Here is a 12292-nt window from a genome sequence, read left to right as displayed (position 1 = left end):
CAATGTGACATAAAAGCTCAGATATTGTGGGATGTTTAGTGTCAATGAGAATTGGACAAACCTTGCACAGACTTCAATAGACACTGCAGCCACAACACCGTCAGGGAGCTTCACTGGTTTAATAGAAATAAAATAACAAGGGTCAGAAAGGATTAACAAAAGGAAACAAACAAACCCCACAATACTGTCAGCTAATTAGCGCAATGTGACATATTGATCATGGCTGCTAGTAATCCTGATGGGGAGATCCAGGGGCATAACTGTCCCTCCTTGGGCTCCCCTGCCACCATCTTGCTGGCCACACACACACATAAGAAATGTATTGGAGCAGGAACAGCCTGAGAAGAAAGAAGCCTTCTTCTGGGTCCTCACCAGACTTCACTCCAGTGTCTGCTTCCCCCCCACTCAGAAGATCTACTTCATGGTGTTACTGAAGGGAAACCAATTCTTGTCTGGTCAGTTAGACCTGTGCCTCATCTGTACCGCAGATCCGCAACCTGCCTGCTTTGCCCCAGACGTACCACCTGACCATACCTACTGGGGGTTAACTTTATTCCAACCAGGCAATTGCATAATATAGAAGATATATCCCTGTGGACTAGAAGTGAAATCATTCCAGGAGGTGGATCGACCAGGTTACAAAAAAAAAAAACATAAAAAAAGACATTTTTACTCTGGGGGGAGTGGGAGGCAAATTCCAGATTAGACTCTGCACTTTACCAGAGAACCCTTGCAGTCTAACAGCAGTGTAACAACTTGGCACCAGGCGCCCTGCAAAAATACTTCTGCGGGGCCCATTGCTCTGCCACTGACCCCCCCCTGCAACTCGCTGCCCCCACGCCCTCTCGAGTACACAAGTGTGCCTGCCCTTACAGGCAGCAGGCTTGCACCTTTTCTGTTAGAGAGCAGCTATAGCGAAGCCCCCCATCCCCCAGATCTCCCCTACCTCTATAGTTATGCCACTGCAGGGTACTCATTGACCCCCCCTCGTGGTCAGGGAGTCAGAAATGTTCCACCTGTCCACTTTGAATGTATTGGGCAGGTACCAAACCAGAGTGTAAATCATCTCTGAGATAAAGGATGTGAAACTTTCCCAAGGGACCTCAATGTTCTGCCTTGTTAGGAACATCATAAAATAACAAAAAATGAAATACGCCTCGAACGACTCACGATTTTTCTCTTCATTCACTGTCACAGAGAGATCAAAGTTTTTACATTCCATTTGCTTCTCCGTTGTAAGAGCGTGATACACAGACACTACCTGCGCAGGAAATGGTATCACCATGATCAGAATTAGAAATGACGATATCATAACTATCAAAATAATATATGGTGCACTTCATAGCCATGATTATCAATTACTCTAGATCAGTGCTGTCCAACTGGCGGCCCATAACCCCCCTCTGTGTGGCCCCCCACCTGTCTGGCTGCTTTGATGGCTTACCTTTGAGTAAGCATTAAATGGTATCAGTACTGAGGTTAACTGGCCCCCTGCATGGTTCTCACCTCAGATTCAGGCTGTAATCCCCCTGTATTGTTTAAACATGTAATTCCTGTGTTGTTCACACTTTTTAATCCCTACATTGTTCACCCCCTGCATTGTTCACACCTCAGGCTCAGGCTGTAATCACCCATATTGTTTCCCTGTTCACACCGTAGAAACCCACAAATAAACCCTGCATACTATAAAAAGAACATATAGTGAGATGGTACTGCAATTAAAAAGTTTAATATATAGCTATTGTGCAGACTGTAGGAGCAGTGCCAGCATTGTGTCACTGTATGCTGTCTGTATGTGCCATACACACAGGCAGCATAGGGCAGGCAGAGTATGGCACACACAGGCAGCATAGGGCAGGCAGAGTATGGAACACACAGGCAGCATAGGGCAGGCAGAGTATGGCACACACAGGCAGCATAGGGCAGGCACAGCATGGCACACACAGGCAGCATAAGGCAGGCAGAGTATGGCGCACACAGGCAGCATAGGGCAGGCACAGTATGGCACACAGGCAGCATAAGGCAGACAGAGTATGGCATGTTATGGCAGAGTATGGCAGGTTTTTGGTAAATTAAAAAAGGGGAGTGGTCAAAACTGGCTTCCATTATCGGCCTTCCACCATGTAGGCCGGAAAAATTCCGACCCTGTGTACCACAGAAGTTGGACAGCACTGCTCTAGAGCAGTGCTGTCCAACTGGCGGCCCGCGACCCCCCTCTGTGTGGCCCCCCACCTGTCTGGCTGCTTTGATGGCTTACTCTTGTGTAAGCTTTAAATGGTATCAGTACTGAGATTAACTGGCCCCCTGCATGGTTCTCACCTCAGATTCAGGCTGTAATCCCCCTGTATTGTTTAAATATGTAATCCCCTGTGTTGTTCACACCTTTTAATCTCTGCATTGTTCACCCCCTGCAGTGTTCACACCTCAGGCTCAGGCTGTAATCACCCATATTGTTCCCCTGTTCACACCTCAGGAGCAGTAGAAACCCACAAATAATCCTTGCATACTACAAAAAGAACATATACTGAGGTGGTACTTCAATTAAAAAGTTTTTTTAATATATAGTTATTGTGCAGACTGTAGGAGCAGTGCCAGCATTGTGTCACTGTAGGCTGCCTGTGTGTGCCATACACACAGGCATCATAGGGCAAGCAGAGTATGGCACACACAGGCAGGGTAGGGAAGGCAGAGTATGGCACACACAGGCCAAGTATGGCACAAACCAGCCAAGAATGGCAAACACAGTGAAAGTATGGCACACGCAGGCAGGGTAGGGCAGGCAGAGTATGGCACACACAGGCCAAGTATGGCACAAACCAGCCAAGAATGGCACACACAGTGAAAGTATGGCACACAGGCAGGGTAGGGAAGACAGAATATGGCACACACAGGCAGAGTAGGGAAGGCAGAGTATGGCTCACACAGACAGGGTAGGGAAGGCAGAGTATAGCACACACAGGCAGGGTAGGGAAGGCAGAGTATGGCACACACAGGCAGGGTAGGGAAGGCAGAGTATGGCACACAGGCAGGGTAGGGCAGGCAGAGTATAGCACACACAGGCCAAGTATGGCACAAACCAGCCAAGAATGGCACACACAGTGAAAGTATGGCACACAGGCAGGGTAGGGAAGACAGAATATGGCACACACAGGCAGAGTAGGGAAGGCAGAGTATGGCTCACACAGACAGGGTAGGGAAGGCAGAGTATGGCACACACAGGCAGGGTAGGGCAGGCAGAGTATGGCACACACAGGCAGGGTAGGGAAGGCAGAGTATGGCACACACAGGCTGGGTAGGGAAGGCAGAGTATGGCACACACAGGCAGGGTAGGGAAGGCAGAGTATGGCAGGTTTTTGCTGTACTACAACCATTAATATGGGTATGGTCATGTGATAACATGGGTGTGGTTTCAAGTGGGTGCGGTTTCAAAAAGGGGAGTGGTCAAAACTGGCTTCCATTATCGCCCTCCACCACGTAGGTCAGAAAAATTCCGGCCCTCGGTACAACAGAAGTTGGACAGCACTGCTCTAGAGTAACGATGATGATGGCTATCAGCTAACTTGATCAAGCACAATATATGGTTGAGGTTGTACTCACTGTCAGAAGAGCTTGTCCTTTGCCTTTAGCTTTAACTACAAAGTCTTGATTTACAGTGATCTGCAAAATATATAAATACACGTGTGTGAAGAAAAGGCGTGTAAAATCTTATTGTCTACTACATGGGGGTGATTTATCAACGGTCGAGGTTGATTTTATTTATCGATTCAAGTTTCTTTAGCTCTTAAAAAACTCAAATTTGAGTTACGGTTAGAAAACTTGAACATCTGGTATATATTAAGTGCAAAAAACCCAAAAACTCGAATGTAAAACTTCGCCATGTAAATGCTTGCGAGTTTCTATAGCAGTCAGTGGGAATTGTCATAGGCAAAGTCAGGCCATATTCTCAAACTCAAATTTTTTCGAGTTTTTAAAGTTCGTAAACTCGAAAAAATTCAAGGTATTCGAGGTATATATGTTTTTTTATGCAAACACGTTTTCCTTATTAAATAAGCGACCATTATTCGATTTAAAAAAACAAACTCAAATTCAAGAACTGGACAAACTGATAAATAAGCCCCTATGTGTCAGTAAAACCAGCATTCCAGTGTAAGAAATTGGGGCATTTCTCTGGTCTGTCCAGACCTCGGCCTCTACCCACCTTGTTCATTTATTTCTTCATCTCCAGTTACATATTTGTGTGTGGAGCAAAAGTACGAGAACCCCTGCTTTCAGTCTCCGCCCCCTTTGGCACAAACACACATGAATATCATCCCATTGGCTGAAACATCCGACTCTAATTTCCCCTTCTAACCAACTGGGAACCCTAGAGGTTGACATGTTTTGCCCACACACAAATATCTACTCAGTAGATAAATGAACAAGAATGATAGTATTGAGCCATTGTGGTACTGGGCTCTAATTATCTGGTTATAGGAAAAAGCAGATCCCATATTTAGGCCATATTTAGGCAGAATTAATAAAAATTCAAAAGGGTTGACAAACTTTCAGGCACCACTGTAGAAAGCTAAGTTCCAACAAAGGTTCCTCCTATGGATGCTTTTGTATATTCCTTCATGTATTATTGTATTCTTTCGTTTAATAATATGTCTAGCAATATGTCCATCGCCTTTCTAATCATTATTACAGAATCAATAAGTCTCAGTATTTGGTTCTATATTCTCTATATTGGCTTCTGATGAACCTCTTGAAATCTGCATTGAATCTTCTGACTCACTGAGCGAACCTCCTAAAGCAGTGGTTCTCTACCTTCCTAATTCCGCGACCCTTTAATACAGTTCCTCATGTTGTGGTGACCCCCAACCATAAAATTATTCCTAAGACCTTTGGAAATATGTGTTTTCTGATGGTCTTAAGCGACCCCTGTGAAAGGGTCATTCAACCCCCAAAGGGTTCCCGACCCACAGGTTGAGAACCGATATCCTAAAGGCACATTATAGCCACCATTTACTCAATACTAAAACAGGACCTTTGTACTCCCACGTTTAGCTAAAATATTGCTATTACATGTTATTAGGCATTATTTTATTGTTACAATGAATATTACTGCAACCTCAGCCATGGCTTCCATACAGACCTCTTCCGAGCGCAGCCTCAAAGCACTCTTGTTATCAATATGGATACTGACGGGATCTTTTTTCTCAGGGAAGAAGACAGAGACGTCCATGTTCAAGTCACTAACATTGGGGACATCTGTCTGATACTGAGCCAGAGCTTGGTACAATATAATTGTAGCCTAGAACAAAATAATACAAAATATCAGTCATCCTAATGAGTAACAGAGCCAAAGACTTAAACAGATGTTCCTAAAACTATGGGACCCATCGGGGCAGATACAGCAGGTTTTGGCGATCTATGGTACAAATGATATTTTGTATGCTCATTTCTAAAGCAGGGGCCGCTGTGGCCAAGAAACAATATTTTGTATGAAAAGTTACATAGTTACATAGTTACATAGGGTTGAAAAAAGACCAGTGTCCATCAAGTTCAACCCATCCAAGTAAACCCAGCACACCCAACCCACACCTACCAATCTATACACTCACATACATAAACTATAAATACAACCACTAGTACTAACTGTAGATATTAGTATCACAATAGCCTTGGATATTCTGATTGATCAAGAACTCATCCAAACACACGAAAAACCTGTTTGATAAGAATATTTGATAGGTAACTAATTAGGGTATCAACTACTGGTTAGTGAAAGGGGAAATTGACTTTATGTATGAGATTTTTGAATGGAATAAACTGACCTAAGATGGGCAAACATGCAGGGCCAGAACTGGGGGTAGGCAGAAGAGACACGTGCCTTAGGGCACAATGGAGGCAGGAGTGGAACACACACATTGCAAGGTCAACAAACAAGCAAATTGTCTCCCAGTATGCCCACCTAAGGGGGGGAAATCGAGCTAATTCAATCGTTTGGCCCTAAAATGGGGGTTATATGGGCCATCGGACCAAGGACCACATCAAGATCTGATGGGAAAATCAAACCTGCCTGATCGAGATCTGGGCAATTTTAAGCCAGACATCAGTCAGGTAGGCCCGTGGGGGTGCCCATACACGAGCAGATAAGCTGCCGAATTGGTCTGAAGGACCTGGATTGGCAGCTATCTGCCCATGTACGGCCACCTCTATTCTATTTAGTAAATTGTTTTTATCACGTGTAGTAAACAAACATAAACATGATGATCATAACCTCATAATGGGGTAACGCAGACAGCGGGCAACTGCACAATGAACTGGAAGGCATCACTTACTTGTGTGGAGTCAAAAACTGCCCCATAATATCTCTGCTCGTTTAGCCAACGCACTATGGCACTGGTTGGATTGTGCTGCTTCATTTTAAGGAGGGTCAGAAGAGCGTATGATGTGGCCTCCAGGGTGATAAACAATGAATCTGGCTCTTTCCAGTGGCTCTTGTCTAAACAAGAACAAAAACAAACTGAGAATGTGCAAAAACTTTTAAAAGCTGATTGGCACTGTGAGTGTTTAATAAAACAGGGAAAACTACATCTAACCAGCTGCTCATTTCCAGCGAAGGCACCCGGGAGATATCCAAGGGAACAGCTCTGGAAATCACATAATGAAGAAGGATACAGCTCTACTCTGCCCACTTACTTTTCTGCACTCAGGAATGTTATGATCTTATGTCAGTGGTTGTTAAATAACATTAAACATAAAAAATACTAACTGGGTGATCATTTGGCCCAGTTGTGGTTGATCAGCTGTGGTGCAACCGGTTAAGCTGGCCATACAGTGAAACATCCACTCAGCTGAGCGACATCACCAAATGAGCGTATCTTTCCACCATGAGGTGGAGGCGATATCCGATTGAACCGAGGGCCAGATGATCGAATCACATTGATGGGATTTGGCCATTGGGGTGAAGGCCATATCAATGAGCCGAGGCGCTGGCTAGAGTGACCCATATGCCAGCCAGGAAACCCACCTGAGGGCCCCATACACGGGCTGCCAAATCAGTTTGATCAGTCAAATTATTCAGCATGGGTCCAACTAATATACTGTATTTGTGAATACCTTTATAGTTCAACATAGCAGAACTGAACACTAATCACACGGAAACCGCCATGTATCTATGAGCACATTTGGGTTAATATACTATTACTATGGACTATTATGTTTATACATTATCAATTAAAGCCACTCCATTAGCTCCACAAATAACTTAATTGGAAAATGGCCAAGAAGCACTTTGTTAACTCCACACATGCCAACTGGCAGCCCGGCTTTAGATTAAACAGTTCATCTGGAACTCAGGCTGTTATTTATGTTTCACCTATTACATTGGATGTCTCTTTAACTTTAGACAAAAAAATTCATCCTAAAGCCAAGGATGTAGAGGATGGCCTGCGGAGATATATGAGCTATTACCTGTGGCTGCATTCAGTAGTGTGTTTGTGTCCTGGAGCTTCCCGGCCAATGCCAGCGCGTAGGACGTGATTGCGACAGAATACGGTTTGCGCAGTTGAGAATATTTACCCCTCAGGAAGTTGGTGGCCCTATTAATAGCATCTCCCAGGTTCTAGGGTCAAGAACAGAGTCAGAAGTCAAGTGATGCTGTGCATTGCACGTCATTCATTTTAGGAATGTATGAGTATCACTCATGTATTATAAGGGATAATGTACCCCCTACTGTAAATGATAAGGATATTAGCAGTCACTGAGGGGTTCTGTGCCCATATAAAGGCACAAGGCTGCAGGCTGAGTTATACAGGGAACTCTGAGTATCACTCATGTATTATAAGGGGATAATGTACCCCCTACTGTAAATGATAAGGATATTAGCAGTCACTGAGGGGTTCTGTGCCCATATAAAGGCACAAGGCTGCAGGCTGAGTTATACAGGGAACTCTGAGTATCACTCATGTATTATAAGGGATAATGTACCCCCTACTGTAAATGATAAGGATATTAGCAGTCACTGAGGGGTTCTGTGCCCCCCATATAAAGGCACAAGGCTGCAGGCTGAGTTATACAGGGAACTCTGAGTATCACTCATGTATTATAAGGGATAATGTAAATCTGATTGTAAATTATAAAGAATTCAGTGACTGAGGAACTCTTTGAGGCGGTCTCAGCATTGTGGCCCAGTTACTCACACTCAGCCTTTGGGTACAAATCTCCCGACTCTCTAACATAGCGATGAGCACAAAGGCTGTGAGGGCTGCGTCTGGCTCTGCTGCTCCCGCTTTATTTCCCCCCTGTTAAAAAGACAAACCATTTAATTCATATTAAAACAGTTTCTATGACAGAAACAAAAAAATAATAAAAATAAGATAAGGACTTCTGTGACATTACATTCAGTGATCCCTCCAGTCTGGATTTTGTTTGTCTGGGATTCAAGTTCTATTTTATTATCCCCACTCACTTAGGCCCAACATCTTCCAGGAGGGGTATTGAGGAGTAAAAAGTAGCCCCATAGCCCTATATACTGCCTGGGTGTGGGTAACATGATCCTGCCTATCATCCTGCTATGCCCCTACCTACCTCTCTAGGGTCACAACAAATAGAGGGCAACTCATCTGGTAGGGATTTTGTTGTACCTCTCTACACTATAGGGCTCATTTACTCTATATTGGAAGTAGAAGGAGCTGTGTCTGAAAGTGCTGGGCACAAAATGTGGGGCAGGTTTCATTGCTGGAAGAAACATAACTCTCTGTATGGGTGTAAGGAAAAGCGCCTTACCGGCGCGGCGGGGACGCCCACCGCGCTGCCATCGGCGGGGACGCCCGCCGCGTCGTCTGCTCCCTGTGCCGGCTCTCTCCTAGGTGCGCGCGCGCTTCCGCGTTTTAAAGGCGCATGCGCGCTGACGTCATGCTTAGGAAGCAATTCCATTTAAGGTTTCCTGAGAAGCCTGGGGGTCCGGTGGCCCCCCCTAGAGAGGGGGGTAATGTAAGGAAAAGCGCCTTACCGGCACAGCGGGGACGCCCGCCGCGCTGCCATCGGCGGGGACGCCCGCCGCGCCGTCTGCTCCCTGTGCCGGCTCTCTCCTAGGTGCGCGCGCGCACTTCCGCGTTTTAAAGGCGCATGCGCGCTGACGTCATGACGTCAGCGGGCAAAGGCGCGAAATTCAAATATTTAAAGGGCCATTTGCATTGGATTCATTGCCCGTGATAGAATTTGATTCTGGTGCCTTCCTGAGCCTTGTTCCTGTCGTGTTTTCCTGTTTTTGACCCGGCTTGCTCCTGACTATTCTGATTATCCATATCTGACCTCGGCTTGTACTTTGACTACGATTTCGTCTCATCCCGCTGTATTGATTACTCGGTTTGACCCTTGCCTGTCTGACTCTCCTTGATTGCTGCCCGCCCCGACCTAGCCTGCCTGACGACGACCTTGTTTAACCCTATTTGTACCGTGATCTTCGGCCTAACTGACTTTCTACAGTCGTGCCCCATTGCTAGTCAGAACTCCTGCTTTGCTTCTCTCGTATAAGTCCAGGTGGCATCCGAGTAGCTGAGGGCTCCTCCCGAAGCCAAAGGCGGTCACGCTACTGGTGAAGCACGAGCTGAGACCAGGGTGCTTGGCACTAGCTCTGGTATTGGGTGCCGACCATGACATTATCACGGGCCATGGAGGACCAAGATCACATTGAGTCCGCTGCTGCTCCTCCCACTCCATCTGCTACTACTGAAGCGCTTCTTACTGCCCTGCTACAGCGCTTGGAGGATCAGGAGCAAAAGCAGAATTATCTCCTGCAGGGTTTTCACAACCTAACCCGTCAGCTGGAGACTACGCAATCTCCGCAGCAGCAGCCTGTTCCTAGTTTTTCCCCTTCTGTGGGGGCATCTGCTATGGGAGGTAACACCTATAGGCCCCAGGAGCCCAAAATTGCATTTCCTGAGAAATTCTCTGGGGACAGGTCCAAATTTTTCGTCTTCAAAGAGGCATGTAAATTATATCTTAGCTTTTTCCCTCATTCTTTCCCTTCTGGTGTGGAAAAAGTAAAATTTGTTATGACCCTTCTAGTGGGGGATCCCCAAGTTTGGGCCCTTAGACTGCCTCCTTCCGATCCTGCTCGTTCTTCCCTTGAGGTATTCTTTGATACTATGGCACTTCTTTACAATGACCCGGATCGTGCATCATCAGCCGATTCGGCGATTCGTAAATTGCGCCAAGGGAGACGGGATGCAGAGGTGTACTGCACAGAGTTCCGCCGGTGGGCAGGAGAGACCGAGTGGAACGATGCGGCCCTGCGCAGTCAGTTCCGTATCGGGCTATCCGACTCTATTAAAGATAGCCTGGTTAATTACCCTTTGTCGTCCAGTCTGGATGATCTCATGTCCCTAGCCATCCAGATCGATAGGAGACAAAGGGAGAGAAGGAGTGATAGGGGTCATACTGCTTTTTCTGGGGTTACTTATGGGAAACCTGACTTAGTGACCAATGTTAAGTCTTCGGCTTCCCCGGTGTCTCCACCTCAGGAGGAGCCTATGCAACTAGGCCTAATTCATCTCTCTCCTGAGGAAAAGACACGCAGGCGGACCCTTGGGTTATGTATATATTGTGGGGACAAGGGTCATTTTCTCAAACAATGTACCAAGAGGCCGGGAAACGCCCAAGCCTAAATGAAGAAGGGGAGCTTCATTTGGGTGCAGGCGTTTCCTCTCCCCAATTTGCCTCCAAGGTTCAGCTACCGGTCAAACTGTCCTGGCCTACGGGCTCCGTTAACTTGTCTGCTTTCGTGGACTCTGGGGCAGAGGGTAACTTTATTGAGGCCACGTTTGCTGCTAAACATGGCATTCCTGTGGTTCCACTAAGTGTTCCCATGAGGTTATTTACGGTGGACAAAAGACCTTTAGGGTCTGGTGTAGTAAATAAGAAAACTGTATCTTTATCCTTATGTGTGAACGATTTCCATGTTGAAGAGATAGTCCTTTTTCTTATTGAAGGTGCCTCTTCTCCACTCATTTTGGGTTTACCCTGGCTCCAGGTTCATAACCCCCAGATTAATTGGGTTACTGGGGAGGTGTCTCAATGGGGTTCTTGTTGTAGGGGTATCTGTATTCCCTCAACTATAGCAGCCACCTCACTTGAGGGGTTACCTGCAGCCTATTCGGCTTATGCCGATGTCTTTTCCAAAAAAGCGGCCGAGACCTTACCCCCACACAGACAGTATGACTGTCCCATTGATCTGGTTCCAGGTTCCTCTCCCCCTCGTGGTCGTACATACCCTCTTTCCCTACCTGAGTCTCAGTCCATGAAGGAATATATCCAGGAAAACCTCGAAAGGCCTTCTAATTCTCCTGCAGGTGCTGGGTTTTTCTTTGTGGGTAAGAAGGATGGGGGTCTCCGTCCTTGTATAGATTACAGGGGTTTAAACAAAGTCACTATTAAAAACCGCTACCCTCTTCCTCTAATTTCTGAGTTATTTGACCAGGTTAAAGCCGCCAAGATCTATACCAAGCTTGATCTTAGAGGCGCATACAATCTCATCCGTATTAGAGAGGGGGATGAGTGGAAAACTGCTTTTAACACCAGGGACGGCCACTACGAGTATTTAGTAATGCCCTTTGGGCTCTGTAACGCCCCCGCAGTTTTTCAAGAATTTGTCAATGACATCTTCGTGACCTGCTGGGGATATTCGTAGTGGTCTACCTTGACGATATTCTTATTTTCTCTTCTAATCTAAACGAACATCGTAAACATGTGTGTGAGGTCTTAAAAAGGCTAAGGGAGAACAACCTGTATGCAAAACTAGAGAAATGTACCTTTGAAGTCTCTACTGTTCAGTTTTTGGGTTTTATTATTTCCTGCAAAGGTCTAGAGATGGATCCAGGCAAAGTGAGAGCTGTCCTAGATTGGGCCCAACCCTTTTCGTTACGCGCAATACAAAGGTTTCTTGGTTTTGCCAATTATTATCGTCAATTTATTAAGAATTTTTCTCTAATTGTAGCTCCCATCACGAATCTAACTAAGACGGGCGCTGATCCCAGTATGTGGCCTCCTGAGGCTGTACAAGCGTTTGAAACCCTTAAAAAAGAGTTTAGCTCTGCCCCTATCCTTAGACCTCCCGATTCCACTCTCCCTTTCATTGTAGAGGTAGATGCCTCTGAGGTAGGAGCTGGGGCAGTCCTTTCCCAAAGACACCCGATAACCAATAAGATGCATCCCTGTGCCTTTTTCTCTAGAAAGTTTTCACCTGCAGAGGTCAATTACGACATAGGGAACAGGGAATTGTTGGCCGTGAAATTGGCCTTCGAGG

At 46.0% G+C, this 12292-nt stretch overlaps 1 protein-coding gene across 1 annotated transcript in view; it reads right to left on the bottom strand.

The window, feature by feature from the left end:
* Window positions 1-12292, bottom strand: part of LOC100492134 (complement C3) — a 60279-nt gene that overhangs the window by 11151 nt on the left and 36836 nt on the right. The window contains exons 27-33 of the mRNA XM_031899488.1: window positions 8187-8288; window positions 7459-7609; window positions 6324-6487; window positions 5135-5293; window positions 3598-3657; window positions 1171-1261; window positions 62-113 (exon numbers count right to left, since the gene is read on the bottom strand). Coding sequence (XP_031755348.1) covers window positions 62-113; window positions 1171-1261; window positions 3598-3657; window positions 5135-5293; window positions 6324-6487; window positions 7459-7609; window positions 8187-8288 — 779 coding nt within the window. The remainder of the gene's footprint in view (window positions 1-61; window positions 114-1170; window positions 1262-3597; window positions 3658-5134; window positions 5294-6323; window positions 6488-7458; window positions 7610-8186; window positions 8289-12292) is intronic.

Source organism: Xenopus tropicalis, chromosome 3 (assembly GCF_000004195.4).
Source record: "Xenopus tropicalis strain Nigerian chromosome 3, UCB_Xtro_10.0, whole genome shotgun sequence".
Lineage (NCBI taxonomy): Eukaryota > Metazoa > Chordata > Amphibia > Anura > Pipidae > Xenopus > Xenopus tropicalis.
The sequence above is the reverse complement of the archived record's forward strand: the minus strand, read 5'-3'. Positions and strand labels throughout refer to the sequence as shown.